This window comes from Cebidichthys violaceus, unplaced genomic scaffold, assembly GCF_023349555.1.
Source record: "Cebidichthys violaceus isolate CVI_PGR_0920_01 unplaced genomic scaffold, fCebVio1.0.p SCAF_22, whole genome shotgun sequence".
NCBI classification, from domain to species: domain Eukaryota; kingdom Metazoa; phylum Chordata; class Actinopteri; order Perciformes; family Stichaeidae; genus Cebidichthys; species Cebidichthys violaceus.
In genome coordinates, this window is record NW_027176395.1 from 8,706,106 (window position 1) to 8,733,982 (window position 27,877).

Sequence of the window (27,877 nt, forward strand, 5' to 3'; positions counted from 1 at the left end):
TGACCTGAGCTCTAAAAATAGAACAGAACATGAGCTTCATGGGCTGTAGAAGGAGCCACGCAGTAGTTACATTTGGATGGAAGCTCTTAGAAGCTGCCTGACGAGGTTCTGATTCAAATACACTTTAGAAAAGTTTCTAATTATGTTGTCTCATTATCAGGCATGATGAGATGCTGCACAGATATTACCACAGACACTGTCCCACCTCTCTCTCTCTCTCTCACACACACACACACACACACACACAGCATTGGGTGAGGTCTGGGCGTGACTGCCTCCACCAGGAATGCAGTAGTGTGTGTTTTGAACTCTCCGCATACTGTACAATCTCGCCCAGGCAGATCTGTCAGTTTCTCTGTTCATTCCATCTGACGGACAAACAGAGAGACTCTGGTCAGCTCACATGAGCACACTGACGGGGTCAAAGTAGGAGGAAGAACACAAGAGACAAAAGCAGGTGTTGTCTGGATAGATGAAACAACTGAAAGAGGATTTGTATTATTTTGGATACCTGCAGGGTTTCTGACTAACTTTTGAGGAAACCCCTGTCTGAACCGGCTCTCTGTGACGTCTATGTCTGGTGGATTTTGTGTTTACGCACATTCTGTTTTGACAAACCTTTTGTTGGGGATTAAGGTCTGTTTGTAAATTCAACTCTAGTTCTCCTCCAGCTCTACTGAAAGTGCCACAGGCGGATCTACGTTTCAGATTTGTACCTCTGTTTATTTTTGGTTAAAATCCGCATCTTTGGAGTTGAAGCTTCACTTCAGCATCGCCATCTGACTTTCATTCTATTTCTCTGGATTATGTAAAGCATGTCAAATCAATTCTCAGAAGAAATTCAGGGTGTTCTTCAGCGAGAACCAGGTGTTTCAACGTTGGAATGACATTGGAGCTGAAGCTGGGCTGACAGAAGAGCGAATGATCTCCGCCACAGATGTTCATCTGACGCCTGAGCGCTGCTACACACACTGCTGGAGCTCAACATGGCATCTCAGCGCATCGCATAGGAGAGGATCAGAGCGGTAAGAGACCCAGGATGATCCACACACTTTGTGTACAGCAGGGGTCAGGGGTCGCCAACCTTTGACCAAAGCGTCATTTTTAAATGTGCTTGTTAATCAGTGTTTGACGTATCGACATTAAGGTTAGTTAATGGTCATTTGAATTATGATGCCACTTCAAAATGGATCTGTATCTTTATTCCATTCATATAGGCAACATGCAGAGCAACATTTTTTAAAAACATTTTCCTCCCATAACCAGGACATTGTAGTTATCTATGAGAGCAATATACAAGAAGGCAGCCGTCCTTATGAAAACATCCACATCTGAGTTGAAATCACTAACCTACCAACCTTCCACCAATTGTGTTATTCAGCAAGAAGGCAACAAGTACTAGCCAATCAGAGGCAGAGGAGGGCGGGTCTTCACAGAATGGGGGTTGGGAAAAAAAAATCAATCAAACTAATGTAAATAATAGGCCGCGCAACTGTCAAATGTCAGATGAGAGTGAATGTCAACATTTCCAAAAATATTTCCAAAAAACTCTCACTTGCCAACTTATTGCTAGTGTGCCAATGGTTAAGAGCGCCATCTTGTGGGTAGCAGAGGTGCTGTCAACGGGTTGGATTTAAAAATATTTTTTTTGTCATTTACAAGGTTAGTTATTTTTTACATCTAAATGTGCTCAATAATACACATTATTAAAATAGCATCACATCATCAGGTAGAGACACGTGTGTTTTCACTGTTAAAGTTCCCTCGGATGCAGTGACACAAAATGGAGAATTTTTTTTAAATTAAAAAGTGATGTGGAAGAAATATGACTCTAAATAGTATTCCATTAATCTAAGATTTGTACCGCTTTTCTTTGAGCGTACCCCAAAACCACATTGCTGTACTCCAGCCTTTGTTAGTACCCCGCTGCCATTTTGGTAACATAACCCATACATTTATACATGATCTTCTTTCACCCCTCCATCAAGGGATTTTTTCCAAAGCCTCTTTAGTTACCTCACCACCACAGTTTTAACATACCGCAATGTGTGAAATACGTTATACTATAATCACTTGATTGGTTCCCCAGAATATCAGTGTTACCGACCTCAGTTTGGTTCCTATAAACTATACATTTGTGAATTGTTTTTAAAGATGTATATCTTTCGCAGCAACCAATGAGCTTGGAGCTGAGAGCCACATACAGGGTGGGAGAGTCAGACAGAATTGATAGACAGACTAACTCATTGTCAGTTGTGCTCTTTTGATTGGATTTGTCCACCAATAAGAAAAATACAGAGAGCTTGAGGACCACAGAGCTGGTCAGAGATGAGCTCATCAGGAGACAGATATCTTCTGTTTCCTGCTGGATGGGGACTTGTTAGCAGCCTCATCAACACAACAAGCTCTTATCAAACATTTACTGACTGAATCGTCCTTGAGGGAGACAGTGACTCCCCACCAGCTGGAGGGACTGCTGTTCTGTCAAGGACACTGACCTCTGACCTCCGTGTGGTTAGAAAAAACACTTTGCCCACAGGGTTCGATGAAGTATTGATTAAACCCGGCGAACTCAGGGCCGATTGGTTCATCTGAGCGTCAGGGTGAATAATAACCCTGTCATCAATACACAACATAACCATACACACACGTTGCTGATCGTTACTGGAGTCCTGCAGTGACCATTGGTGAGCTTGAACACATTTACGTAACTGAGGCAAGGACACTGATGGTGGACACTGTCAACTATTAACAAAATGTGCATGGACATCAGTTGTCCGAGTTCCAGTACTTTGATTTACGGGTGTATTTATAGTTTGTGTGCCGATCAGTGACTCAATCTGTCCAGCAATGATTGATGATGCAGAAAAAAATACAGTATGTTCTTATGTTATGGTCCCCAGGGGACAGATCTTACTCAGTGTGGGGATTCCTGACCTTTTCTTTATTAACAGTCACAAGCAAAAGCTTCTAGTAATATCCAGTGGTGAAATGCAACTAAGTTCATCCACTCATGTCCCTGTATTGAAGCATCAAGTACTTGTACTTGAGTATTTCCATTGATGCCACTTTATACTTCCTTTATGTCAACTTACTAGCTTTTTTTCTGAGCTTTCAACCACAGCTCAGGACCAGCTGTTATCGTGAGGCCGAAGGTCACGTGATGACAAGTGAACATGCTTGAAGCTAGGATTGTTAATCTTCGAAAACATTATTGATAGGTTTGTTGAAATTCTCATTACATCCCGACAGCAATCAATAGATCAAATGATGTGACCAACAAAAACAAAGATCCGGTATCTGTGGCAGTCTCAGGACTGTAATAAGCTTGTCCAATCATTTCATTCAGTCTGGATGTAATGATTGGACGGGCTGCCTGCCTACGGGTATTCTGGCCTTTCACTCATTGCTCATCACCGGAGTCTTCCACAAGCTGCTAGCTTAACAGCTGTGAGTGCTAACATTAGCCATGTTTGCTGTTTACGTTGATCTTTTTGGGGGCGTGGCTTTGGATGGAGGGCTGAAGGAGCGGGCTCTTAGTGTTGCCGACTTGGAGACTTTCTTGTCACTATAGATTTATCAAAGTTTGGAGCTAAACTTTCATTGGAAAAGAGATGACAACACTGGGCTCAAGGACGCACCTTTAATGACAACCTAGAAAACTCCCTCTGATGATGAAGACTGTGAAACGGCTGAAAGCTTCAGAAAAAAAAAAAACAATGAGTGGTTTTAAGATCATTTTGTCAGTTGTTAGTTATAATTACTGTTTCCCACAGTAATTATAACTAATTATAATTATCTCTCAGTTAGAGAAACAAAGTGGAGAAATTTGCAGCAAAAGAGAGAGATATTTTACCCCAGCAGCTGGTGGAAAACAAACCGACTAACTTGTATTCATCATGTGGACGCAAGCACAACCCTGAATGGATGTCACTGGTGCTTGATTGCTAACACAATTGCATGATCAACTATATATTGCCATAATATGTGGTGTGACTTGGGCTTGTTGTTGAGCATGGCACCCAAGTAGCCAACAAATACATGAATATAGGTTAAAGTAACATTTTGATTATACAACTTTTACTTGTAATGATGATTTTAAATTTTTTTAATGGTGTCTGAATACTTCTTCATTTACTGGGATATCAGTTACATGTATAGTGTCTTCTCAAATTAAACTTCCGTGTTCACAGGAAACATACTTTCCTCTCCTTACATGCAGACAGTGTCTTTTCAAAATAAACTTCTATCATAGGATTACCAGCAAGGCTGGCGGTTCGATCCTTGGCTGCTACGTGTGCTGAAGTGTCCCTGAGCAAGACACAGAACTCCTAACCGCTTCCCGTGCGATTCTCAGCAGCCCACTGCTCCCAATGGGTTAAATGCAGAGGTTCAATTTGATATATATGTACCTAATGTATAATGACAACTATAATAAAGTTGAAGTTTTTTAAGGTCAAACTCTTGACGACAGGAATTGTCGTTGTAGCTAATTGTCGGCTAACCTAAGTAGCTGCATGTTCATTGGCGCGTGCTGGTTTGTTTACACGTGTGAGGTTGTGGGTCACTGTCAATTAACACACACTTAAATAAGGTAAGTTTACCTGGAAAGTTTTAAGTGACTTATAGGTGAATGAATACAAAGATATGTCATGTCCTCAAACACAGGTTTAGCATTGTTGTACATTGACAGGATGTGGGGGATGCCATTCTTAGAAAGGCTTTCTCTGTTTTCTGCATGTCTGAAACCGGCTTTGGGGAAAGTTCCATAAAATGATACAAGACATCTAGAATATTTCTATTTGATAGAATGATGCATAAAACATGAATGCACAATACATGTGATACTGTCAAACTGTGGACGAAGATGATTTTAACAACTGCAAAGCTACGTTAGGGGGACAATAGGAAAACATGGGTTGAAAACCAGTGGACAAATAAAATATTAACATAATATTAAACAATGAAATACATGTTATTTTCATATTTCCTCCACGGTATGAGTTGGTTTCAGTGTTTTGTAGGTAATACTACATCTCTACAGACTACCTAACCATTAGAGCTCTGTGTTACTGACGGGACCCAGCAGGGAACCATTTCCGAGACTTTTTTTTGACAAGATATTTTTTATTCAAAAGCATTAAAAACTCCACACCTTAATCAAGTTAAGCATCACTTTTCACTGGGCGTGAATGTCCTCGATCAGTACGACCTCTTCCTGCTGAGGGTGTGTCTCTGCGTGCCCCGTCTGGCAAGTCATCGTGCTTCACATAACTGCCCTGCCGCTCCTACACCTCCTGTCAGGCCAGTCGCGCCTTGACATTGCAGCCAACTTTCACTTACTGACGGGGGTGCCGATCATTAATCAACATTCCCTGTTTCAACCAGATTGGGATCAGTGACAAGAGCAGAGAGATCCAGCCACTTCATATATCAAGGAAAGATCTAGATAAGATGATGGTGAGGAAGGTTACTGACTAGTTAAAAGTTCAACATGGTGTGTTGTGCATTTATACCTGGTCCAGGCTGGTTGATGAGTCATGATTACTGCATTTAATCACTCATAAAGGTGTGCTGTGCCTGAAAAGAGAATTGTTTAATTGTTATTTCAGTTGTGTAACTTTGTACATCAAGGTCTTTGCTAATTTTCTTAAAAACATTTCAGCATCTGTCGCAGAAATCAGCAACTCAATACTGTCAGAATGATTTTGAAGAGTTAGCATTTGTTAAGGATTGTGTAACAAGTAAACTTTAGCTGCAGCAGGTCCACAAATTTCCCCACCCCCCTTTTGGCAGCCACAGTTTTCAACCCTATAGCAGGCAGAAATTTGGCTCTGCGGCCAAGTGTGAGGGTGCGAAGGTGTTTGTTTGTCTTCATGCCAATTGGCAAAAAAGGGGGCGTGGCATTGTGAGTGGCCGAAACAAAAAGGGGCGCAGCACTTCTAAATGGATTCGAGCACTAAGGCCAAACTCATGAAGCGTTTTTCTCGTAGACTCTTGTTGCAGGCATCATTGCACTCATCAGGTTTTTTTCTTTTTTCATTATGAATTAGCCTTGCCCCTAATACTTAAGCCATGTATTCTTTCATTACTCATGAGTCATTTCTTGTAGACACTTGTGGGAAGTGTGTTTTTACACAAACTCCTGTAAAAACCTTCAGAATATAGCTAGGAATTAATCTGGAAAGTTTGGTGTGTGTAAGTGTTACTGAAGTGTTGATTTTTGTCTGAAGCTTAGAAAAAAACATCCTTTAAAGATATGTATCTTAAGATTAGAGCTGAATAGGGTATTTTTTAAACTAATGGATATCACCATGAAACTTCCCCAGTTGATTACGTACATCTAAACAATTCTAAGTTTGTATTCCAAGTTTTCTCAAATTCTATCTTAAAATGTACCAAGGCATTATCTAATACTAACTTTTTGTGAATTTAGCAGAAGTCTGCAGACACAAAGTAGCAAAATAAACACCTAAATGAATAAATGAGATGCTTTCTTTCCAATAGTCTGAAAGAAAACGCAAACTAGACCAAAAGTCTCAAAATGGACTATGTTTTTGCCTGTAGTGTCATGGTAGAACATCCATACAAATTAAATTACGAACTAACTTTAATGAAGTAAGGTGGTCTAGAAATGCAGTCTGTCCCCATGGTGGTGCAGAACACAAGCCCAAGTGCTGTGCCGTGCAGCAGTAACCCCACTCTTTATCGTTTGATTCATACTTTTTGTTTCCCTCTTTAGTCAGCACTTCTGGTGAAGTCCCCGCTGTAACCATGGTGTCCCGGGTGAAGCAGCCCGAGGGGCGTGGCCTGTCCTCTCTGTTTTCTTGCTGCTTCAAAGGGAGCAACCAACCAGAGATCACCCACTGCCAGGACAACACCAACACCATGGCTGTGCTGGAGCCCAACCTGCCCATGCCCCCCCTTCAAGAGCTGGACTCCATGTTCACTGAGCTGGTGGTGAGTCAGAGTTCCTATTCTGAATGCATTCAAACATCCATATTTATTCAGCAGCTTTCTTCTTATGTTCATCATTCTCCCTCTCCATCCTTTCTGTCTTCTGTCCCAGGATGAACTGGACCTTACAGAGGAGCACAGAGATGCCATGTTTTCTTTGCCAGCAGAGAAAAAATGGCAGATCTACTGGAGTAAGAAATTGGTAAGGAACTAAACTAAATACAACAGCCAACTTACCTGTATTGATAGTTTATGTATTGTGAGCTCTATGGTAGCTGCTTTTCTTGGATTAGGATTGCTACCGCTAAAGCCTTTGTTATTTTCGCAAGCAGAGGATGCATTCCAGATGTGCACAGTAGATCGCTACACTACCACATGTAGCTTAGTGGCCGCGCGGACACATCCAGACTAGTCTGTACAGTCACAAGAAATTGGCGGCACATGGACGACCCAGATGACAACCCCCCGGTTCTGTCGAGTGAAGTCAATATGGAAGTGTCTTAAAGCTGCATTCTCTCTACTGTCCATCAGGGGGAGACTCCCCTGGTTGTATAGAAGTCTATGAGAAAATGACTCTACTTCTCTCTTGATTTATTACCTCAGTAAATATTGTTAACATGAGTTTATGGTATCAATCTCTAGTTTTAAGTCTTCTTCAATACAGCATGATGTTCATTTAGTAAATTATGGACCATTTAAAGTCAAATAGACCATTAAGTAGGGTATGCTTTAGGGCAGGCTTACTGTGATTGACAGGCTGCTGCCGCCACCAGAGCCGTATACGGCGTCTCTACGTCACCCATCCGCATTCCAAACATCGTAACTTTGGTTGCAAAAAAGCCAAAATGACGACGTCCGTACTTCGACATGGCGACGGTGAAATTGTCGAACTCGAGGCTTACACCCCTGCCCGACCACTTCGCTCTGCTGCCTCGGGGCGATTGGTTGCCCCGTTGCTCAGAGGTCCTGGCGGCTGATCGACCCGGTCACGGCTGTTTTCTGTCCTGGCCCCACAGTGGTGGAATGAACTTCCCACTGACGTCAGGACAGCAGAGTCGCTGCCCATCTTTCGGCGCAGGCTGAAAACCCACCTCTTCAGGAAGTGCTACCCTGAGCCTTCCACTTAGCACTTATTGTATTCATACTAGCTTGTTGCATTTATTGTATTCGTATTACTTATAGCACTAACAGTTTTTCTTGTTTCTGCACTGTACTTTGGCTCTGAGTTATGCTCTGCTTCATGCTCTTAGATGTTTGTTTGGAAAAGGAAATGTACTTATGACTTCTGGTGACTAATAGTTCTTTTGATTACCAATGTTGAATGCACTTATTGTAAGTCGCTTTGGATAAAAGCATCTGCTAAATGACTGTAATGTAATGTAATGTAATGCTTCATAACAGCAGTCCACAAACCAATGGGTGACGTCACGACGACTACATCCACTTCTAATTTACAGTCTATGGGACGACCACACAGAGACTAGCGTTCACCCTCTGATGATGAAATTTATGCCACGCGAACCCGAGCAGACCCTTGCATACTCACGGACGGGGAAAGTATAACTATAGCTTAAGAGTTCAGTATGCTTCAAAGAAATACCATCATACAAGGTGTTGCCATTTGTGTCCAATGGACACACATGAGGGAGAAAACAAGCCTGATCTCTGAGAGAGTTGAAAGCAGTGATGAATCGAACAAATAGGGATAGAGTTCAATTTCAGACGGTCCATCCAAGAAGACATTCGTGACGCTCTCGGTTGTTCAAAGGAGTTTGCGTGAAGAACATCAGATTTTTGGGGTTCATAAAGTCACAAAAACTTTCAACCTCAAATCATTTAAGAAGTTGATCCAACAAATATTTAGTTTGAAGCATACTGAGGACAAAAATGGCCTGGCTACTAAATAACCACCTTAGTTTTAGTTAGATGAAAAAGTACCATAGTAAGTAACTTACACATTCTTTCATTACTTATTCCTTGTGGCTGATAGATTCAAGAAGACGCCATCGTACAGACCAATAGTGACGTGTCTTGAGTTACGGTTCATAGTAGACAAGAGATGCTGGCATCCTTAAACCTTTGTTTGTTTTTCTCACAAGATGTTATGGTCTCAGTAATTTACCACAGAGGTGAGATATGTCTTGGCGAAGAGTAGTTTTGATCAATTAATGAAATATTAAGGCTTATGTCCTGGGAGCATTTCCACCAATATCCTCAAAGTTAACTGCTGGTCACTCATCAGCTCCGCCAAGGCACCCTGCCTTTCAACCTCAATGTTCTGGCTCCAGAAAACCCAAATCTAAACTTCAGAAACCTGCGCTGATGTCATGAATCCCCTACGACAGCCTATGGGTGGCTTTATCAACATATGATGTTACCTTCACCATGACTGGAATCCAACCCCATCCTGTGTACATTTCAAAGCACAATTCTTAAAATTACAAAGTAGTAGGACGACACATAAATTTGTTGTCTAGTATAAGTAAGTATATCCATGACCCTGACCTATGTGGCTGTACATGTGTGTCTTGCAGGAGGCAGAGGAGAATAAAGGAGCAACCAGATGGCCAGAGTATTATATTGATCAGCTCAGGTCCATGGCTGCTGTGAGTAACTCTCTCCATTTGTACTGATGGGATATTAAATCCCTGTTATGGTTTCTCTCTGTCACGTTGAAATTCCTGACTTGTAGTTTTGTGGAACGCCTCTGCACCTTGTTTGATCAGGACCTGTAGCTCGCGGTGGGAACATTTCATTTTTCTTTTTCTCTCTGACTTTGTTTTGCCTAGAATATTTACACTTTGCTACATGGTAATCAGATAAAAAGGGGCAAATTGCACTTATCTGATAATCTTTATGAATGTGTTTGAACTGTAATATCATTAGCACATTATCTTTTGTAGATCAGACCTTGAGACAGGTGAAGTGATGCAAAATTCATGGCATCAGCCTCCGCGATCCATTCTTTGTGAATTTATTTACATCCTGCTGTTTTAAGTTCATTCAAAGACACAGACAGATTTATCTTTACTGCAAATTCCCTTTATAAAATGTGAAAATATTGATTGCATTTTAAAGCCACTTTAAGTGCATGTTTTTTTTTATGTTGTCTTCATCCCTTGTGTATCAACAAGGACACTGCAGATGACAATGTATACCAAACTTATTTCACCAGAATACTTTGATACATGGGGCCTTAAAGATGGGTTATTTTTCATTATAGATATTGTCATACATATATTAATATATATTTGCCTTTGAATAATAATGATAATTGCAGTTATTTTTAACTTAATATCAACTAATATCCTACACTACAAACCAGAAACATATAATTCTAGGGGCCAAACTCTCTCCGTTATCGCCTCTGAGTGAGTATGTGACCTGTCGTCAGGCATTATTTAGTCTGACCCCTCTCTTCCCAGAGGAAGACTCTGCTGGGACCAGAGGATGAGGAAGAGCACGGAAGACATAAAATCGTAGATGGTCTAAAGACAGCGCTGAGGACACAGCCAATGAGGTACAACTACAGGTCTAACACACACTATTCTGAAATGTTTAGATTTCCCAAAGCTGCATTGCTTTCCCCTGTACTGACCTAGAGAATAACCTTCACCCTGTGCCATTCTGATCCACCCCCTCCAGGTTTGTGACTCAATTCATTGACTTGGATGGCCTGTCTTGCATCCTGAATTTCCTCAAGTCAATGGACTATGAGACCACCAACTCTCAGGTCCACACCTCTCTGATCGGCTGCATCAAAGCTCTGATGAACAACTCGCAGGGCAGAGCTCATGTGCTGGGTCACTGTGAGAGTATTAATATCATCGCCCAAAGTCTCACCACCGAGAGCATCAAAACCAAGGTACACGCAATATTTTTATATTCAATACCCTGTGATGACAAAGAAACACCTGGATTTTAGAATGATTTTAGTGGCCTACATACTTCTTAAATAAAAGAAGTTTGCACCAACCAGGTCTGGTAAACCCGGAGGGTAAAATTAGCCATGTGTCACTGACCCGTCCATCCCTTTCCGCTTTGAGTCTTTGCAGTCCGATTCCTGATTCAGAGCTCAGAGTTCTCTTTTGAAGATGTAAAACTGAAGTCACCGTCAAAACAACGAACATGGCATTTTTTGCTGGAAGATTTTTAAAAAAGACAAAAAAAATTATGTCCACAAGAAACGCTAAACAACTGCAGAAATGCAAAACCACCACAAAGACAAACAGATTGTCCACAAAAGACGCAAAACGACCACAGAGAGAAGCAAAAAGACACGTAAAATTACTACAGAGAGATGCAGAATTACCACAAAGACACATCAAAGTATCACAAAGAGACTTTGAATGACTACAAAGAGACACAATAAGACCACAAAGAGTCAAAAAACAAAACATGTACAAAGTTCTGTGTGTTTTGTAGGATAAAATAATAAATGCAAAATAGACAAAATCATTTCTCCTTTACTTGGATGTTTGCAAAACACAGACCCTGATGGTTGAAACGTTACCTCATTAAACTTTTGAGAGCTTTCAGTTTTTCTTTTGCAGCCTGCCTATCTTTTGTATAGTCTTATCATGACAGCATCGTATGCTGCTGTTTTTGTTTCGTTCTGTTTTCAATGAATGGAGGGTCACATAAAAAGTCATCACCAGAGCCTGAGGAGGGGTGGCAGTAGCCCACTATGAAGCACATGACGGTAATCCAAAAAGAGAAAATGAAACAACACAACACTGTTGAGGAAATGTAGCTGAAGAAACAAAGTCACTTAAAACAAACACAGGAATAAATACTGTATTTGGCCTGTTCTTCCAAGATGCACCTGGGCAGATGACAGTTAATCAGGTGGGCAAAGGAGGAGGAAACCCAAAAGTTTACCAAAAAGACCAGACAAACAGGCGGGTGTGCCCTTCCCTGAGGATCACACTAGTCATGGCAACAAGTCAGAAAAGATATGTGATCACTAAAAATAGTGACAAGGCAGCATGCCTTGGTGAAGTGATCTTCTGGTTTTGTTGACCGTGATAATATTTTTGCCCAGATCTGATGACAAGATCATATAATAATAAAATAAATAATGATGGCCTTCTTTCTCCGCTCTTCTCCCTCTCCCTACAGGTTGCAGTGTTAGAGATCCTCGGCGCGGTGTGTTTGGTGCCAGGGGGCCACAAGAAAGTACTAGAAGCCATGCTGCACTACCAGAAATTTGCCTCGGAGAGAACTCGCTTTCAGGTCTGCTTCTGTCTCATCTGTGTGTGCTTCTCTTAATCTTCTGCTAGAGACAACTGATATTCAAGAATTCAAGGATTCAAGGATCATGCATTATCATTATGTAACATAGGGATGCACAACAAAATTCAGTTATAGCCCATTTTTGCCACTCATATTCATGTATCAGATTGGGACAAAAAGTAATCGGCATTATTCTATCTGAGTCCACAAGCAGCAAATCACCAGACATATCAAATGTGGGTCAATTTCACATCACAATTTACAGCTTTTTCCAATTTTGTGGGCGTCAAAAGAAAGGAAGAATGTTTTATAATGGTGTAACATTTTTTGTCTTTTGTCTGCAGACCCTGCTGACAGACTTGGATAGATCCACAGGCCGCTACAGAGATGAAGTGAACCTGAAGACTGCCATCATGTCCTTCATCAACGCCGTGCTGAGCCAGGGAGCAGGAGAGGTGAAGAAGCATCTCTCCTCTGTTTGAAATATCATCTGTGCATTGTGTCAAATGTCTTAGGACTTGGGTTTGTGATGTACCATGGTGTGAGCACTTTTCTGACAGATGACAGAGAGAGTGTGTGTGTGTGTGTGTGTGTGTGTGTGTGTGTGTGTGTGTGTGTGTGTATGTGTGTGTGTAGATCTAGAGACACACTTTTACATTTTGATTCTGAGGGACTGACGCCAATACCTGATGTTTTCTGCTGTTCTTAATGGAAGCTGAAATAATTACTGCTATCAGACACCAGTAAAGCTGCGCTATAAGTACTATATCTTTAAGTGATATCATGCTGGTATATATATATTTGCCTTTGTGTTTGTTTGATACTCTGTCTGAACTCTCTGTATAACTTTTTTACCTGCCTGATTTATACATATTGTCGACCCAGAACATGAATACGATGATTACATTTTATGATTACGGGATATGCTGATGACACTATTGTCTTCCTTTCTGCTGGGGAATAAACTCCACATGGCACGTTGTGTGTGTGTGTGCATGTGTTTGCGTGTTTTCAGACCAGCCTGGAGTTCCGCATCCATTTGCGTTATGAGTTTCTGATGTTGGGCATTCAGCCGGTCATTGACAAACTGAGCTCCAATGACAACGCCACCCTGAACAGGTAGCTACGTCAGCTGCGCCAACAGGTGCTGGCATTTTCAAACCTCAATACTGTGTCATTGAACTAACAAACAGGAAGCAGGACGGGGGAACATATTTGCACTTCGGCTTAACTTGATTGTAAATTGCTTTCTGAGTTCAGTTGTTTATTGTGTGTTGTTTCCAGACATCTGGACTTCTTTCAGATGTTGAGGAATGAAGATGAGCTTCATATGTCCAAACGGTTTGATGCTGTAAGTCCATTTTTATACCTGAAAGGTATTTCTATATACTTGATCCATTAAACAGCTGAGATCCAAGATCTTTAAGTGTTTATTTTTAACAATAAACACCATTAGTTCTAACACACCACAACTTTAAGTGGAATTTAATGGAATCTTGGAAAACAAAATAACACATTAAAACATGCTGCATACTATTATTACTATTATATGTTCTACAATTATACATTTTTTGAGAGTCGCTGTGAGTTTATTTGTGATTTACAACATTTTAGTTTGTTTTACTCTGTTTTTGTGTTTACTCTTGGCTTTCAGTTTATTTCAATCTCTTTGTGTTTTAAATGTGTTCTGATTAATTGTGAAACACTTTGTAACAGTGCTTTGAAAGGGGCTATGTATACCAAGTTTATTATCATTATTATAATTACAAAAGAGAAGTGCATTCCAGCATTACTTCTGAATAAAACACACATTACATTTCATTTCAATGCCATTGAAACGTGAAAATCAGACATGTAAAGCCTGCTGATGAATGTCTTCTGCCTCAGGTCCATATAGAAACTAAAAGTGCCAGCCAGATGTTTGAGCTGATCAAGAAGAGTCTGAACCACACTGAAGCTTACCCTCACCTCCTGTCTGCACTGCAGCACTGTCTCATGATGCCATGTAAGACTGGCTGTCTGCCTGTCAATCACTTATTTACTTTTAATTTATTTAAATCTCCATGAAATGACCCATGATCTGTCTGTCTGCAGTTAAGCAGAGCAGTACCACTCTTCATTACTGGGTGTTGTTAGATCGGATAGTTCAGCAACTGGTTCTGCAGACGGACAAAGGGGAGGACCCCGATGTCGCTCCACTGGAGGACTTCAACGTCAAAAATATTGTACGCATGTAAGTTTCTGGGGTTTCTTACTTTGGGGCATGAGTCATTAGTGCTGCAAACTCTGCAGTGTTTAGTAACGATAACAGATGAGATTCAAACACTACCAGTGGAATAGTGCTCTCTAAGAGGAGAACATTCAGTTTATACCACGTTTCACATTCAAAAGACTTTTACAGGTTGCTCAGTAATCTGAATGGTAATCATTATAGTTCTAATAGTAATCCTACAAAATCTTAATGATTCCGAGAAATGCTGTGTCATATTTTAGAAACCAAACAGTGATTTGAATAATTAACCATAAACATACAGCTATCCAACACAATTCACCTCTTGGTGATGATGTAGTGAAGTCAAATAAATACCTAAATAAAAACATTTGATTTACAAAAACATCTTTTTTTTGTAATTTTGATCAAAAGAAGTGAGTAAGTACATCTAACATATGTGTAATTGTGTCATGAAGCAACACGTTCTCACTCCCACACTGTCTTTTCAAAATAAAACGTCCATTTTCACAGCAAAACACTTGCTTGGGTTAAAGGCAACAAAACCACTTAGTTAGGTTTAGGAAAATATTTTGATTTGGGTTTGAATAAGTAAGATAAAGTGAAGTAGGACGTAGTAACGTCATGTATTTTATAAAACCTATGTAGATAACGTTGCTTTACCCAATGTCAAGAAAAGGCAACGTGGACTTTTGGTTTCACACGGGACATGGACACTGGTCTCCTGGGTGATAGTAATAAGGAATGTTTTTGGACAGAACAACCGAATCTGACCTTCTAAGAAAATTACAAATAGATTGTTTGCCTATGACTAGTCCTATTTTTACATCATTAAAAATCTCAAGCCTATATTTCTATGGTGCTATATTTCTAAGTAATTAATTAAATACATTTTGATAGCTACATTTTAAGCCTATTATTTGGTGTGTAGAATTAGTAGTAATATAGATGCAAATCTCATCTCATCTCATCTCATCTTCATCCGCTTATCCGGGATCGGGTCGCGGGGGCAACAGCTCCAGCAGGGGACCCCAAACTTCCCTTTCCCGGGACACATTGATGCAAATCATGTTTGTAAAACTTCCTTCAGTTGTGTATGTGTGTGTGTTTGTGTGTGTGTGTGTGTGTGTGTGTGTCTATAGGCTCGTCAAGGAGAGCGAGGTCAAAGAATGGAAAGAACAAGCTGATAAAATGAGGAAAGGTAAACACTCACATTATACACTATACAGTATATAAATGTGACAGAGAGGACTAGAACTCTGAATCCTGTTTACCGTACCACAGTGGAAATGGAGGACTTGTCAGTTTGATTAAAATATTTTCTCTTTCATAATTACTGCAGGTTACAAAAGAATAATCATAACCAATGCAATAATCTCTGTGTTGGTGTCACTTTACATTACAGCGCAGCAATAATATGGTAATAGTGGGGAAATCGTTTGACAATAAAGAGGTAATAATTAAGTAATATCATGTAAGTAATAACCAGGTAGCTTGGTATTAACAAGGGTAATATCCAGGTAATATATATTGAAATTGATGTAACAGTGTAATAAGTGCTTATTAAGTGTTTTGCTCATTTCACTATGTATTCAACAAAACCCACAAAGCCTGCAAAGTTGGCTCATTGGGGTTCCAGCACGTAATAATAACACTTGTGGTAAATAAGTCAAGATGCAGCACGAATGGCCAACACTTTGATTGACTCAACCGTAGTCGGCAGAATGAACAACCTCCCGTAAGTCACCTGTCTCTGTCCGTCCCACCTTCTCTCCAGAGCATCACAACTTGCAGCAGCGTTTTGAAAAGAAAGAGAGGGAGTGCGAGGCCAAGAACGAGGAGAAAGAGGACATGATGGTGATGCTGAACAAGCTGAAAGACAAGCTGGAGCGAGAGAGCAACGACCACAAGCAAGCTCAGCTGCAAGTGGGAGAACTGTCTGCTCGGCTGCAGCAGCTCAGCTCTGTATGTCAACACCACCAGATACAAATGTTACTGATCCTTTTCTCACAGTGTCCGTCAGATCCCGTCTCCACAATGATCGTGTCTCGATCATCGGTTCATAATGGATGCAATTCTGTTGTCTTGTTAGACGTCCAGTGTTCCAGGAGGACCTCCCGTGTCTTCCGGCGGTTTAGTCCCTCCTGGTCCCGTCCCGGCCGGCCCTTCTTCTTTTCCTCTTCCTCCTCTTCCTCCTCCGCCACCTCCACCTCCAGGAGGCCTGCCAAGTTTTGGCATTGTTCCATTCACCCCGCCTCCTCCACCCGGAGCTCCACCGGGAGCTGTCCAGAAGAAGAAGAATATTCCTCAGCCATCCAACCCTCTGAAGTCATTCAACTGGAGCAAACTGCCCGAGGTACACTTACAGTGTTACTGCTGCTACACTTCCTACTGATACTGTCACTACTGCTGTTATATTATACCACTACACAAACTGCATTTACTTGTGCATTACAACATGTTCTCACCCTCATCTCTCGAACGCCCCACTTGGTCAGTGGCCTTACATTTTTTGGTCAGTTTTGGAGTTTTACTTCGTTTTTAGGTTCATTACACAACAAAAGCACTTGGTTAGGTTTAGTAAAATAAGTATGTTTGTTATATAAAATGCATTTTGTTACATAACTGGCCTTATTTAACAACGTAAGTTGCATAACACAGTTAAGGTAAAATAAGTCAGCATTGACTCGAACGCCAGTCTCGTGGATGTGTTTACATTACAGTCAGTTGAAAGCTCAGTGCATCTCATACAGATGCTTAAGGCTGCCTCGGTTACGACTGATACTGGTGTATCTTATTCCTCTGTACTATAGAGCTCCATTACGACACATCAGTGAGCCACACTGTTGCACTGGGTGACACGTTCCTTCATTACCATTAACACACACACTAGTTTGTTTTGCCTCAATCCCATATACACAGTCCTGCTGCCTCAAATACTCACTAGAGCACCAAATATAGATTAATCCTCCGCTGAAAATAGTCTCCACCAAAAGACACTATTCCCCCCTGTTTTTAGTAACGTTTGATAAAAAGTACAGTGACCAGCTGTTTGAGGAACCTTTTTAAACTATGTGGAAACCTACTGTATGGCTGTACCGTGTATGTTACACATTGGTAAGAGTAGAACATGAATTTCTGGATATCCGCAGCTGTCTGTAGTGCTGTCTGTAGTGGTCCCAGTAATATTTGTTCTTAAAGTGTCCTGAAGTAGCATATCACATGATGTCTTTAAAGGAATACTTCACCTACAAAATGAGCCTTTGTATATGAGTTACTCAACCTGTGTTACCTTGAATTAGAAACTAAAACCAGAGAAAGGTCTTGATGAGTTGAAATAAATTGTATAATCCAAGTCTCATTTATCCGTTCGTGTGCTCACTACTTCCCAAATGCATGCATTTTCGCTTTAACTTTATTACCTTTAACACTTTTGACTGGCACAGGCAAGTAGTGCGTCTGTGCCAGCGTGAGACTGTTTATGTTGAAGTTAGGAGGTCAGTCAGGGACAGACTTTCTGGTTCCTGCTTTGCTTCAGTTCAGCCCAAAATGATGATGTTATATACTGTATTTGTGAGCGTCTTCAGAGGGAACCAATGGACTTGGAGCTGAGGGCCATAGAGGGAAGTCACACTGTATTTTCATTTGTTGGATTTATTGACAGTAAGAAAACTCTAGAAAAACATCTGATGCTCTAATCAGCGAATGACGAACAACAGCTGTCGGTGTTCTTTTGGAGTAAACAGCTTAAATCTCTGGAAGAAGGAAGTTATTTGAACCCTGAATAAATGTTTTGTTGACAAACACACATATTATTGTTTGTTTCAGAACAAGACAGAAGGAACCATATGGAAAGAGATCGATGACCTCAAGGTGTTTAAAGTTCTGGATCTAGAGGAGCTGCAGAGGACCTTCTCAGCTTACCAGAAACCACAGGTCTCAAACATCGACTCTGTATAACATCTGTGTCATACCGTCAGCAACACTGTCATTTTATACTATCTTTATTCATTCTTTGAATCATTGCCTTGTCTATCCACCTACTCATATATTTCTATTCATTGAGTCACAGACACTTCTCATGTTCAGTCGAATGAACTAATGAAGAGGTCATGTCTTTTATTGTTGTAGATTTTGTTGCTCTGTTTATGTTTCGAAACAGGTATCTTAAGATACTAGTATACATAAATGAATTGTCAAGTTCCCAGTCTTATTACAGATTATATTATATATTGTACAGCATTTGGTTGCATTCTATCACTTTTCTGTGTATCAACAGAAGGATGCTGAGGGTGAGCAGGCTGTTGTGAAGAAAGTCAAGGAGCTGTCAGTGATCGATGGTCGCCGAGCACAGAACTGTAACATTCTGCTTTCACGGTCAGTGTGTAGCCTAGAATGATTATCCTGGCAAAAAAACACATTTTTTAACCAGCAGTTCTAAAGCCATAAACACAGGAGAGAAAACAATTTAGATCATTCAGACATTGTGGTGGGGCATTTTGAACCATTAACCTTTCAGTGAGACAGCAGAAACTAAATCCTCCATCCTTCAAAGTTGAACAAACTCCTCTCTGATTCAGCCTCAATACAAAAATGTGCATGGTATGCCCGTGTAACGCATTGCTTTAGGGATTCATTTGAATTCAAAACCCCCGTGTAAGAAAAGTAACGTGAATGTTCCTGTCGCAGTCTGAGGCTGACCAATGAGGAGATCCGCCATGCCGTCCTGACCATGGATGAACAGGAGGACTTACCTAAAGACATGCTGGAGCAGGTGCCAAACATACACTCAAAGTAACACAATATACATATATTGATATTGTTATATAAAACTACATGTACCGTGATTTGAGCAGCGGATTTTGGGATAATATTCAGGGATATAATTTCAGCCACCGTGATGCGTGTTTCTAATGGAAGAAAATTGTATTTATTTAGGACTCATGGGTGTCTGATAAATAAATACATAAAGAAGTTATGAAATGCATTACACATTTTTATAGTGTGTGTGTGTGTGTGTGTGTGTGTGTGTGTGTGTGTGAAGCTTCTGAAGTTTGTTCCTGAGAAGAGCGACATGGAGCTGTTGGGAGAACACAAGCACGAGCTGGAACGTATGGCCAAAGCAGACCGCTTCCTGTATGACATGAGCAGGTACACGCAATGATACACACACACACACACACACACACACACACACACACACACACATACACACACACACACACACATGCACACACAGTAACCAAGCCTGTATGTCTTCCAGCAGAGACTGCCTGAAAAAAATGCACTCTGCCCTTGAGTGTGTCCGTTAGGAACAGCTGTACTAGTTCTGTTCGAGCATGACCCAACCGTAGAGCGGGTCCAGAGCTGTTTTTCATAGCAGCACTGCTGAACAGGGGCCAAAGGTCACGGTGTCATTATTAGGACCGGGTTGTAATTTCTCAAAAATCACCCTAGCTTCAATCGGGTTGGGTTCACCTCAAGTCTTTTTTAAAAATATGTGCACTCATTCACCTCTTTTATTTTCAGTTGAGCAGGAACGCTTCACGATATAACCAATGAGTGACTGTTATGCATAATTTGAATATCGACATTTGTCTATTGCCGCATTAATTGGGCTCTGGATGGGCTTGGACATTAAAACTACGTGGGTTCAGAATGTATTATTTACAATAACAAAAACACACAGAAACACATTCAAGTTTCTACTCCACTATCTACTACCGACTGAACCTGAGTTAGCACAGTAATCACAAAAGTGCCGCTCTTTGTGGTTGAGCGCGACGGACAGATGTGGAGTCTCCAGGAGTTTTTGTGGGGGCCCCTCGGCTGAGGCTGCTCTGTTTCTTGACAAAGAGCATTCGTCAGCTTTAGTCAGCTCTTTCCTTTACTCAAGCTCGGCCCAGGAAAGTGTGAGATTTTCTGGCATCCTCAAGTTGGACATGTTGCCGGGAAACTATCTGCAGCTGAGATAGCTAAGGTGTGAGGCAGCTAACGTTTCTCAGGACCGCTACGTCGACGGCGTCGTAACCTTTGTCCCTGTTCGGAGCTGGTGTCGTCTGAGCTGTAGCTCCGTCGTTCTCACGCTCCTTGTTCTGCTTTGAAACGATCACATAGCACGAAACTATTTCCTCACCATCAGCCAGCCTTGTCTTCATTTCCAGACCCTACAATGCATCGTGTTACCATGGCAGTGAGCTCATATAAACTTTTTTTTAAATTGTGGCTGTGATATTCACAGTAACAGTGAGACAACAGCGCCACCATGAGGCCTAACAATTATTGACATCGTTGAAAGCAGAACATTGTTACAGTTGGAGAAGTTTCATTGAATGAAATTAATGAATCAGAGAAGAGTGTAATATAGTCCCAGGTTACAAATGACCGGAGAAGGAACTTTATGCATTTAAAGTGTGTAACACTTAGGAGGATATATAGGCAGAAATGGAATGTAACATTAATACGTATGTTTTCTTTAGTATAAAACCTGGAAATAAAAATCGTTATGTTTCTATTTGCTTAAAATGAGCCATTTATTTCTACATACGGAGCCGGTCTTCTTCACGGAGCTGGCTGCCATGTTTCTACAGTAGCCTAGAATGGGCAAAACCCACATGTATTGACTTTCTGACCGTGGTTGGAAAACACAGGATGGGAACACCCTTGTTTTGGTCTCCAGGGCTGAAAAACCCAAACACGGGAAACCTCTGTTGGTCTTTAGGGGCTGCAGCCCTCATTTATGCACAAACGATAACTTCCACTGTACATTTACTTGAAAATCCTATCTGTCCAGGGACATTCGCGTTTTCATGTCAGCCGCTGCACGTTCTCCTATACATGCTTGGCACACGTGAATAGTTTCAACTGGCCGGCGATCTGTAACATCACGGCTAGAGGTCTCCAAATCCTACACACTGTCCCTTAAAGGGTTTACCTAAAAACCAAAGTCTACGTAGGATCTGCAAAGAAGTTTGATGCGTAGTTGTGCGTTTCATCACATAGGAATTTATATCGATTGATATAAGCTATATAGTTCCCCCTCCTCCTGCTGGAACAGTTACCAGTGACAATGTTTTGCTGTCTCATTTGTGTCCTCCCCAGCATCAACCACTATCAACAGAGACTCCACTCTCTCTACTTCAAGAAGAAGTTTGCTGAAAGAGTGGCCGACATCAAACCTAAAATCAAAGGTAGGCTACTTCCAAATAGTATTTATGTTAATTTGAATCTGCATGTCACTAATATGCGTCTTTAAATTCTGTTTTGTAAGATATTTTTTTCCAAGGTATCAGATATTGCATTATAGATTTGAAATGCTGTACGTGGACATATATATGTATATCTATATGACATTGCCCCCTCGTCTCTGCGGTCTCAGCTCTGAGTCTGGCGTCCAGGGAGGTGGTGCAGAGCGGGACGCTGCGGCAGCTCCTGGAGGTGGTCCTGGCCTTCGGGAACTACATGAACAAAGGACAACGGGGGAACGCCTACGGATTTAAAGTGTCCAGCCTCAACAAGATAGCTGACACCAAGTCCAGCATTGACAAGTACAGTTCACAGCAGGGCTTTGTACATCACAGGCCTTTTTTTTTTACAGCAGTGGGAAAAACAGGAGGAAATAATACAGGAACCTGGTGTTGTTCATAATCTGCTTATAACACTGTATAATGAGAAATATAAGTGCTCATAAATACCCATAGTGTTATATAACACCAATCATAACACATTATGAAGCATTTTATAATGACTTTAAGATCAAGTATCATAATACTTAATAATTGCTGGTCACTCACTGACACAGGGATTATATGTATTATAATTATCATAGTTGTTATACATCAGAATATTTTATAATGCATTATAAGGACTGTTATAATGTATTATAATGTGATTATCCTAAGTGGCTGTTGGGTGCTTTAAGCCAAGTAATAAAATTCCTGACGTATGGGATAATATGATACATTACAAGCTGGTTATAAGTCACTGTAATTCGTCATTATTTGCTTAAACAAAATTATAAATAGAAATCAAGAACATAAAACGTAAAAATTGTTTAACAGGTTATACCAATTTGACCCCCCTGAATGATGAACATTTCCATTTCACTAATAGACAATTATAGACAACACCTGAAACAACTCTACCTGTATAATTACACCATGATATAAGCAGATCATATGCATTATAAATATGTTTATAATGCATTATAGACATGGGTTTGCAAACAAAGTCAATGAGTGACCAGCAATTATGAAGTAGTATGATACTTGACTTTATAAGTCATTATCAAGTGCTTTATAATGTTTATTAAAGCCTTATGCATGTTTATGAGGGATTATAACTATAATCATACAGTGCTATAAGCTGATCAAAACACATTACACATTACACACATTACACATATTACATTATCAACATCGGCGTCATAGAAAGCATCGCCATGATTGTTAATTTTATCTGTGCTTTTCCTACTATGACGAGTCAAATGTCTGCTGTGAAGAAAGGTCTATTTGTAAGTTTGCTTTAAAAAGTGGTGGTAAACGATTGACTACTGAATGTACAGTATGTGTTGTTTGTAGAAACGTCACTCTGCTCCACTACATGATCACTGTACTGGAAAAGAAGTACCCGAAGATGGCAGCTTTCAGTGAAGAGCTGCAAAATGTGCCAGAGGCTGCCAAAGTCAAGTAAGAACAAGTGGGAACACTCGTATTGTTGAAGTAATACATGCGGAATGAAGTCATTCATTTTAGTAGATTTAAAGGGCCAGTGTGCAGTATTTTGGGGGCTCTATGAACAGAAATGGGAATGTAATATTCATAACTATGTTGTCATTCTATCACCTAAAGCTAAAAATGTTTGTGTTTTTGTGAGTCAGACACTGCTGTGTTTCTACAGTAGCTCAGAATGGACAAACTAAACACTGGATTTAGAGAGCCTTTCATGTTTTTACGTTACCTGAAGGCAGTGGTAGACCGTGCATTTTATACCTGGGCCTTCTGTGCTGTCCTACCAGACTTGAGCCATGTCCTAATAAGCTCATTATGATGCCACAGCTATGGTTATTTGTTTCTAGGGGTGTAATAATACACGTATTCGTATTAAACCGTTCGGTACGAGGCTTAAGAACCGAATACGTGCAATGGAAAGCTTAAATTGTGGTAAACATAATGTTTTCGGTGGACTACGCTCACGTTACAGACAACAGGCTTTGTGACCTCTGAACCCGGAACAAAAAGAAAAAACAGCTGAGGCTGCGGCACCGCACGTGTCTTCAGGGGGGCTAAGCTAACTAGCTTAGTGGCGAAACAACAGCCCAAACAGATTCAATTGTCCGGACAATAACCCTGCGCATGATGGGATGCTTCGTAATTAACGGACAATGCATATAGTCCAAAACAATGTAATTAACACAATGACAAGAAAAACTCACAAGAACCAGTCACATATGTTTATATGACAACAAAGCAACAAATCAATCCAGCAACACTTCGGCGCTAGAGCACGAGCCATTCATATTATTCATAGAAACGACACGATAGACAAATGAACACTGTAGAAACGCTACTGCAGATGTAAAGACTCAAAATCAGTTAACTTACCACAGCTGCTTTTCACTTAAAAAGTCCACTCAGGTCTCTCCAAAAGTTTACAAAAGCACGTAGCTTGTGCGTGTCCTGTCCTGTAGCTGCCTTGGTTAGCGTAGCATAGCTCCAAACACCAAGAGCTCAGTTGCAAATGAAACGCATTCTTAGCCATAAAATGTGCAACACTTCTCCGCCGCTGTCAGCCAGAAATACCGTTCATACAAATCCTTTTCCATGCTGGGTCAGGGCTGCTAGCTGTGGGCTTGACCGACCCTTTGATACAATGTCCAGCTTTTTCAGTGTGGCTTTGTGGCACAAGGCAGTAATACTGCCTGTGCCAAAGCACACTGACTGTAATCCTGCAGGCTTATTATTATTCAGTGTGGCTTTGTGGCACAAGGCAGTAATACTGCCTGTGCCAAAGCACACTGACTGTAATCCTGCGGGCTTATTGTTGGAATGCTGATTCAGCATTCCAAGTATTGTTATCCTAATCTTTATTCTTCAACTATTTCTTCCGTACGTATTTTGGCACTTAATAACTTCAGCATCTTTTCAGCTACAGAAACCGTTCAAATATGAAAATGTTCAGCTTTTTCAGGAGAGGGGTGCTATGTCTTTTTATGTTTCTAATCTTTCAACTTTTTTAATTATTAAGCATTTTGCAATTTTTTTTTGAATGGGATGTCTATGGAGAAACTTTTCAAATCCTCTTAAACTTGTTCAACTTTCAGATCATTCTACTTCCTCATACTTTCAGCTACAGACACCATTTAAACTTTCAAATGTTGAGAAAACCCTGATCAATGATTGTATGTTATAATCATTTTGATATCTTTTATACTTTTTGAGCTGTAGCAATTTTGCTTTTATGTGTTTTTCAGTCCTTTTCTGCTTTTATAATGGGTGTGTATTGCGCAGCTTAGAGTGCGTGATGTCATCGCTAGAGTGAAGAGAAGCTTGAGATTCCTGTGAAAAAAATATTTGTCTTTTGCGACTGACTCCTCAATTTTCACTCTACATGCATCATTTTTGGATGGAAACGTAGCTAATCTTGTCCTTGTCGTAGACATATGACTGTGGAATCTCACAGATTTACACATTTGGCACAAAAGCCTTTACTTGAGAGGAAAATCAACTTTCTCCTCCATAGACCCCAATGTTAAAACGTACTTCAAAAAAGTCTTACACAGACAACCGTACCCCATTTATAAATCGCCATTGAAGCCACTTTTTTTTACACTACAGACACAATTTTCGCATCAAGTCATCCTCCCTCTCCAGTCTTAATATTGGAGCAATAGGGGCTATGGTTATGGGGTTTTGGGGGTTTTGTTTGACAGGTGTTTCCCAGTCTTTTCTCATGAAAAAGCATCCAGGCTCACAGGTGTTCGTACTTGAGCTAATTACTGATGTTTATAAACACACAGACTCACAGACACAAGCCTCACTCTATCTCTCTGTGTCTCTCTCTCTCTGCGTGTGTATCTCTTTCTCTGTGTGTCTCTCTATCTCTCTGTGTGTCTCTCTCTCTCTGCGTGTGTATCTCTCTCTCTGTGTGTCTCTCTATCTCTCTGTGTGTCTCTCTCTCTCTGCGTGTGTATCTCTTATACAGTCATTCAGGTATTGGAGACTTTTAGAGGACCCCCCCACACACACACACACACGCACACACCATTTTAAAGTACAAGCCCCACCGAATGAATTCCAACTGAAATGCTTTTGATGAAGCCTGTAATTTAATAACCTGTTTGTGTTTATCTAACATTATGATTCAGTCTCCTCTCCTCCTGTCTAACCCACCCAGCCCCACCCTTTCAAAATAAAAGCCCCATGGATTAACTGTATTTAAACATTAAGCTCAAAATGAGGCTTTTTTGTTGAAATAAATAATGCTCTTACTGATACTACGACAACTACTACTACTGCTGCTAATATTTCTAGTATTACTACTACTGCTACTAATACTACTAATACTACTTCTACTAAAACTTTTGTTGTTGCAACTATTACCACTACTACTACTGCTAATACTACCAGTACTACTATTACTTATACTACAACTGCTACTACTACTAATACTGCTGCTATTCATGCTACTACCAATACTAATACTACTACAGCTAAAAGTATGAATGCTACCAGTATTTCTACTACTGCTATTACTGCTACTTCAAATACTGCCATTACTGTTACTCATACTACTACTTCTTCTACTACTACTACTGTTATATTAAATACAACAACCAATACTACAGCTATTACTACGACTACTTCTACTACTTCTTCTAATTACTAATACTTCTACTACTAATAATACTTCTACTACTAATACTTCTACTACAACTACAACTTCTACTACTACTATAAATATCTCTAATGCTACTAATACTTCTACTTCAAACAATACTTCTACTACAACTTCTACAAATATCACTACTGCTGACATTTTTTAAGCCACAGAAACCATTCGAATATCAAAATGTTCAGCTATTTCAGGAGAGGGTAATATGACTTTTCATATTTATAATCTTTACATTTTTGAACTATTAAGCTTTTTGCAATTTGTTTTGAATAAGATATCTATGGAGAAAATCTTCAAATCCTGTTAAACTTCTTCAATTTTCAAAGCCTTCTTCTTTCTCATACTTTCAGCTACAGACACCATAGTTAGATGTTTCAACTAGAAGGGATTTCAGCAGTGCAGTTTAAATGCTTTCGGGCTTCAACATTTTTCAGACAGGTAGTCTCTCATTTCTGTATTTTCAGCAATGTTTTTTCCATGGGAACCAATGACACACACACACGCACACACACACACTCTCTCTTTTTTTCTCTGTCTGTCTGTCTCTCTCTACATACTCAGTACATATAACTGTCTGTCTGCCTCACTCACTCACTCAGTTCATATAACTGTCTGTCTGCCTATCTCTCTCTCCCACACTATCAGTCCATCAAACTGTCTGTCTCTCTCTACACACTCAGTACATATAACTGTCTGTCTGCCTGTCTCACTCACTTACTCAGTTCATATAACTGTCTGTCTGCCTGTCTCTCTCTCCCACACACTCAGTACATATAACTGTCTGTCTGCTCTTCTTATTCAATCCAGATGATTGTCTGTCTACCTGTCTGTCTCACTCACTTACTCAGTACATATAACTATCTGTCTGCCTGTCTCTCTCTCCCACACACTCAGTCCATCTGACTGTCTGTCTGCCTGTCTCTTTCTCCCACACACTCAGTCCATCTAACTGTCGGTCTGCCTGTCTCTTTCTCCCACACACTCAGTCCATCTAACTGTCGGTCTGCCTGTCTCTCTCTCCCACTCAGTACATATAACTGTCTGTCTGCTCTTCTCACTCAATCCAGATGACTGTCTGTCCTCCTGTCTCCCTCACTCACTCAGTACATATAACTGTCTGACTGCCTGTCTCACTCACTCACTCACTCACTCAGTACAAATAACTGTCTGCCTTTCTCACTCTCTCACACTCATTCATTCAGTCTCTCTATCTCTGTCTTCCTGTCATTCTGTGTTTCTCTCTCTGTCTTTCTTTCTGTCTCTCCCTCTCTCCCTCTGGCTCTCTCTCTGCTACCACTACTGCTGTTATTCATGCTACTACCATGACCAATACTACTACAGCTATTAGTACGATTGCTACTAGTACTAATACTACTGCTATCACTTCAAATACTGACATTACTATTACTACTTCTTCTACTACTACTACTGTTATATTAAATACTACGACCACTACTACAGCTATTACTACGACTACTGATACTACTACTTATACTGCTTCTTCTAATTACTAATACTTCTACTACTAATAATACTTCTACTACAACTACAACTTCTACTACT

The 27,877-nt window shown here is 40.5% G+C and overlaps 1 protein-coding gene across 2 annotated transcripts in view; it reads left to right on the plus strand.

Moving 5' to 3' along the window:
- Positions 1-349: 349 nt before the first annotated feature.
- daam1a (dishevelled associated activator of morphogenesis 1a) overlaps positions 350-27,877 on the plus strand; it is a 33,585-nt gene continuing 6,057 nt past the window's right edge. Inside the window, exons 1-22 of one of the 2 annotated variants that reach the window (XM_068717974.1) lie at positions 350-1,025; positions 6,743-6,960; positions 7,070-7,159; positions 9,492-9,563; positions 10,383-10,477; positions 10,603-10,822; positions 12,079-12,192; positions 12,537-12,647; positions 13,208-13,311; positions 13,477-13,543; positions 14,080-14,197; positions 14,287-14,425; positions 15,565-15,623; positions 16,200-16,387; positions 16,515-16,778; positions 18,251-18,358; positions 18,702-18,799; positions 19,112-19,196; positions 19,467-19,573; positions 21,524-21,612; positions 21,801-21,969; positions 23,002-23,109. In XM_068717974.1, coding sequence (XP_068574075.1) covers positions 6,775-6,960; positions 7,070-7,159; positions 9,492-9,563; positions 10,383-10,477; positions 10,603-10,822; positions 12,079-12,192; positions 12,537-12,647; positions 13,208-13,311; positions 13,477-13,543; positions 14,080-14,197; positions 14,287-14,425; positions 15,565-15,623; positions 16,200-16,387; positions 16,515-16,778; positions 18,251-18,358; positions 18,702-18,799; positions 19,112-19,196; positions 19,467-19,573; positions 21,524-21,612; positions 21,801-21,969; positions 23,002-23,109 — 2,591 coding nt within the window. In that variant the 5' untranslated portion in view covers positions 350-1,025; positions 6,743-6,774. The remainder of the gene's footprint in view (positions 1,026-6,742; positions 6,961-7,069; positions 7,160-9,491; positions 9,564-10,382; positions 10,478-10,602; positions 10,823-12,078; positions 12,193-12,536; positions 12,648-13,207; positions 13,312-13,476; positions 13,544-14,079; positions 14,198-14,286; positions 14,426-15,564; positions 15,624-16,199; positions 16,388-16,514; positions 16,779-18,250; positions 18,359-18,701; positions 18,800-19,111; positions 19,197-19,466; positions 19,574-21,523; positions 21,613-21,800; positions 21,970-23,001; positions 23,110-27,877) is intronic. The other variant, XM_068717975.1, reaches the window with a different exon arrangement.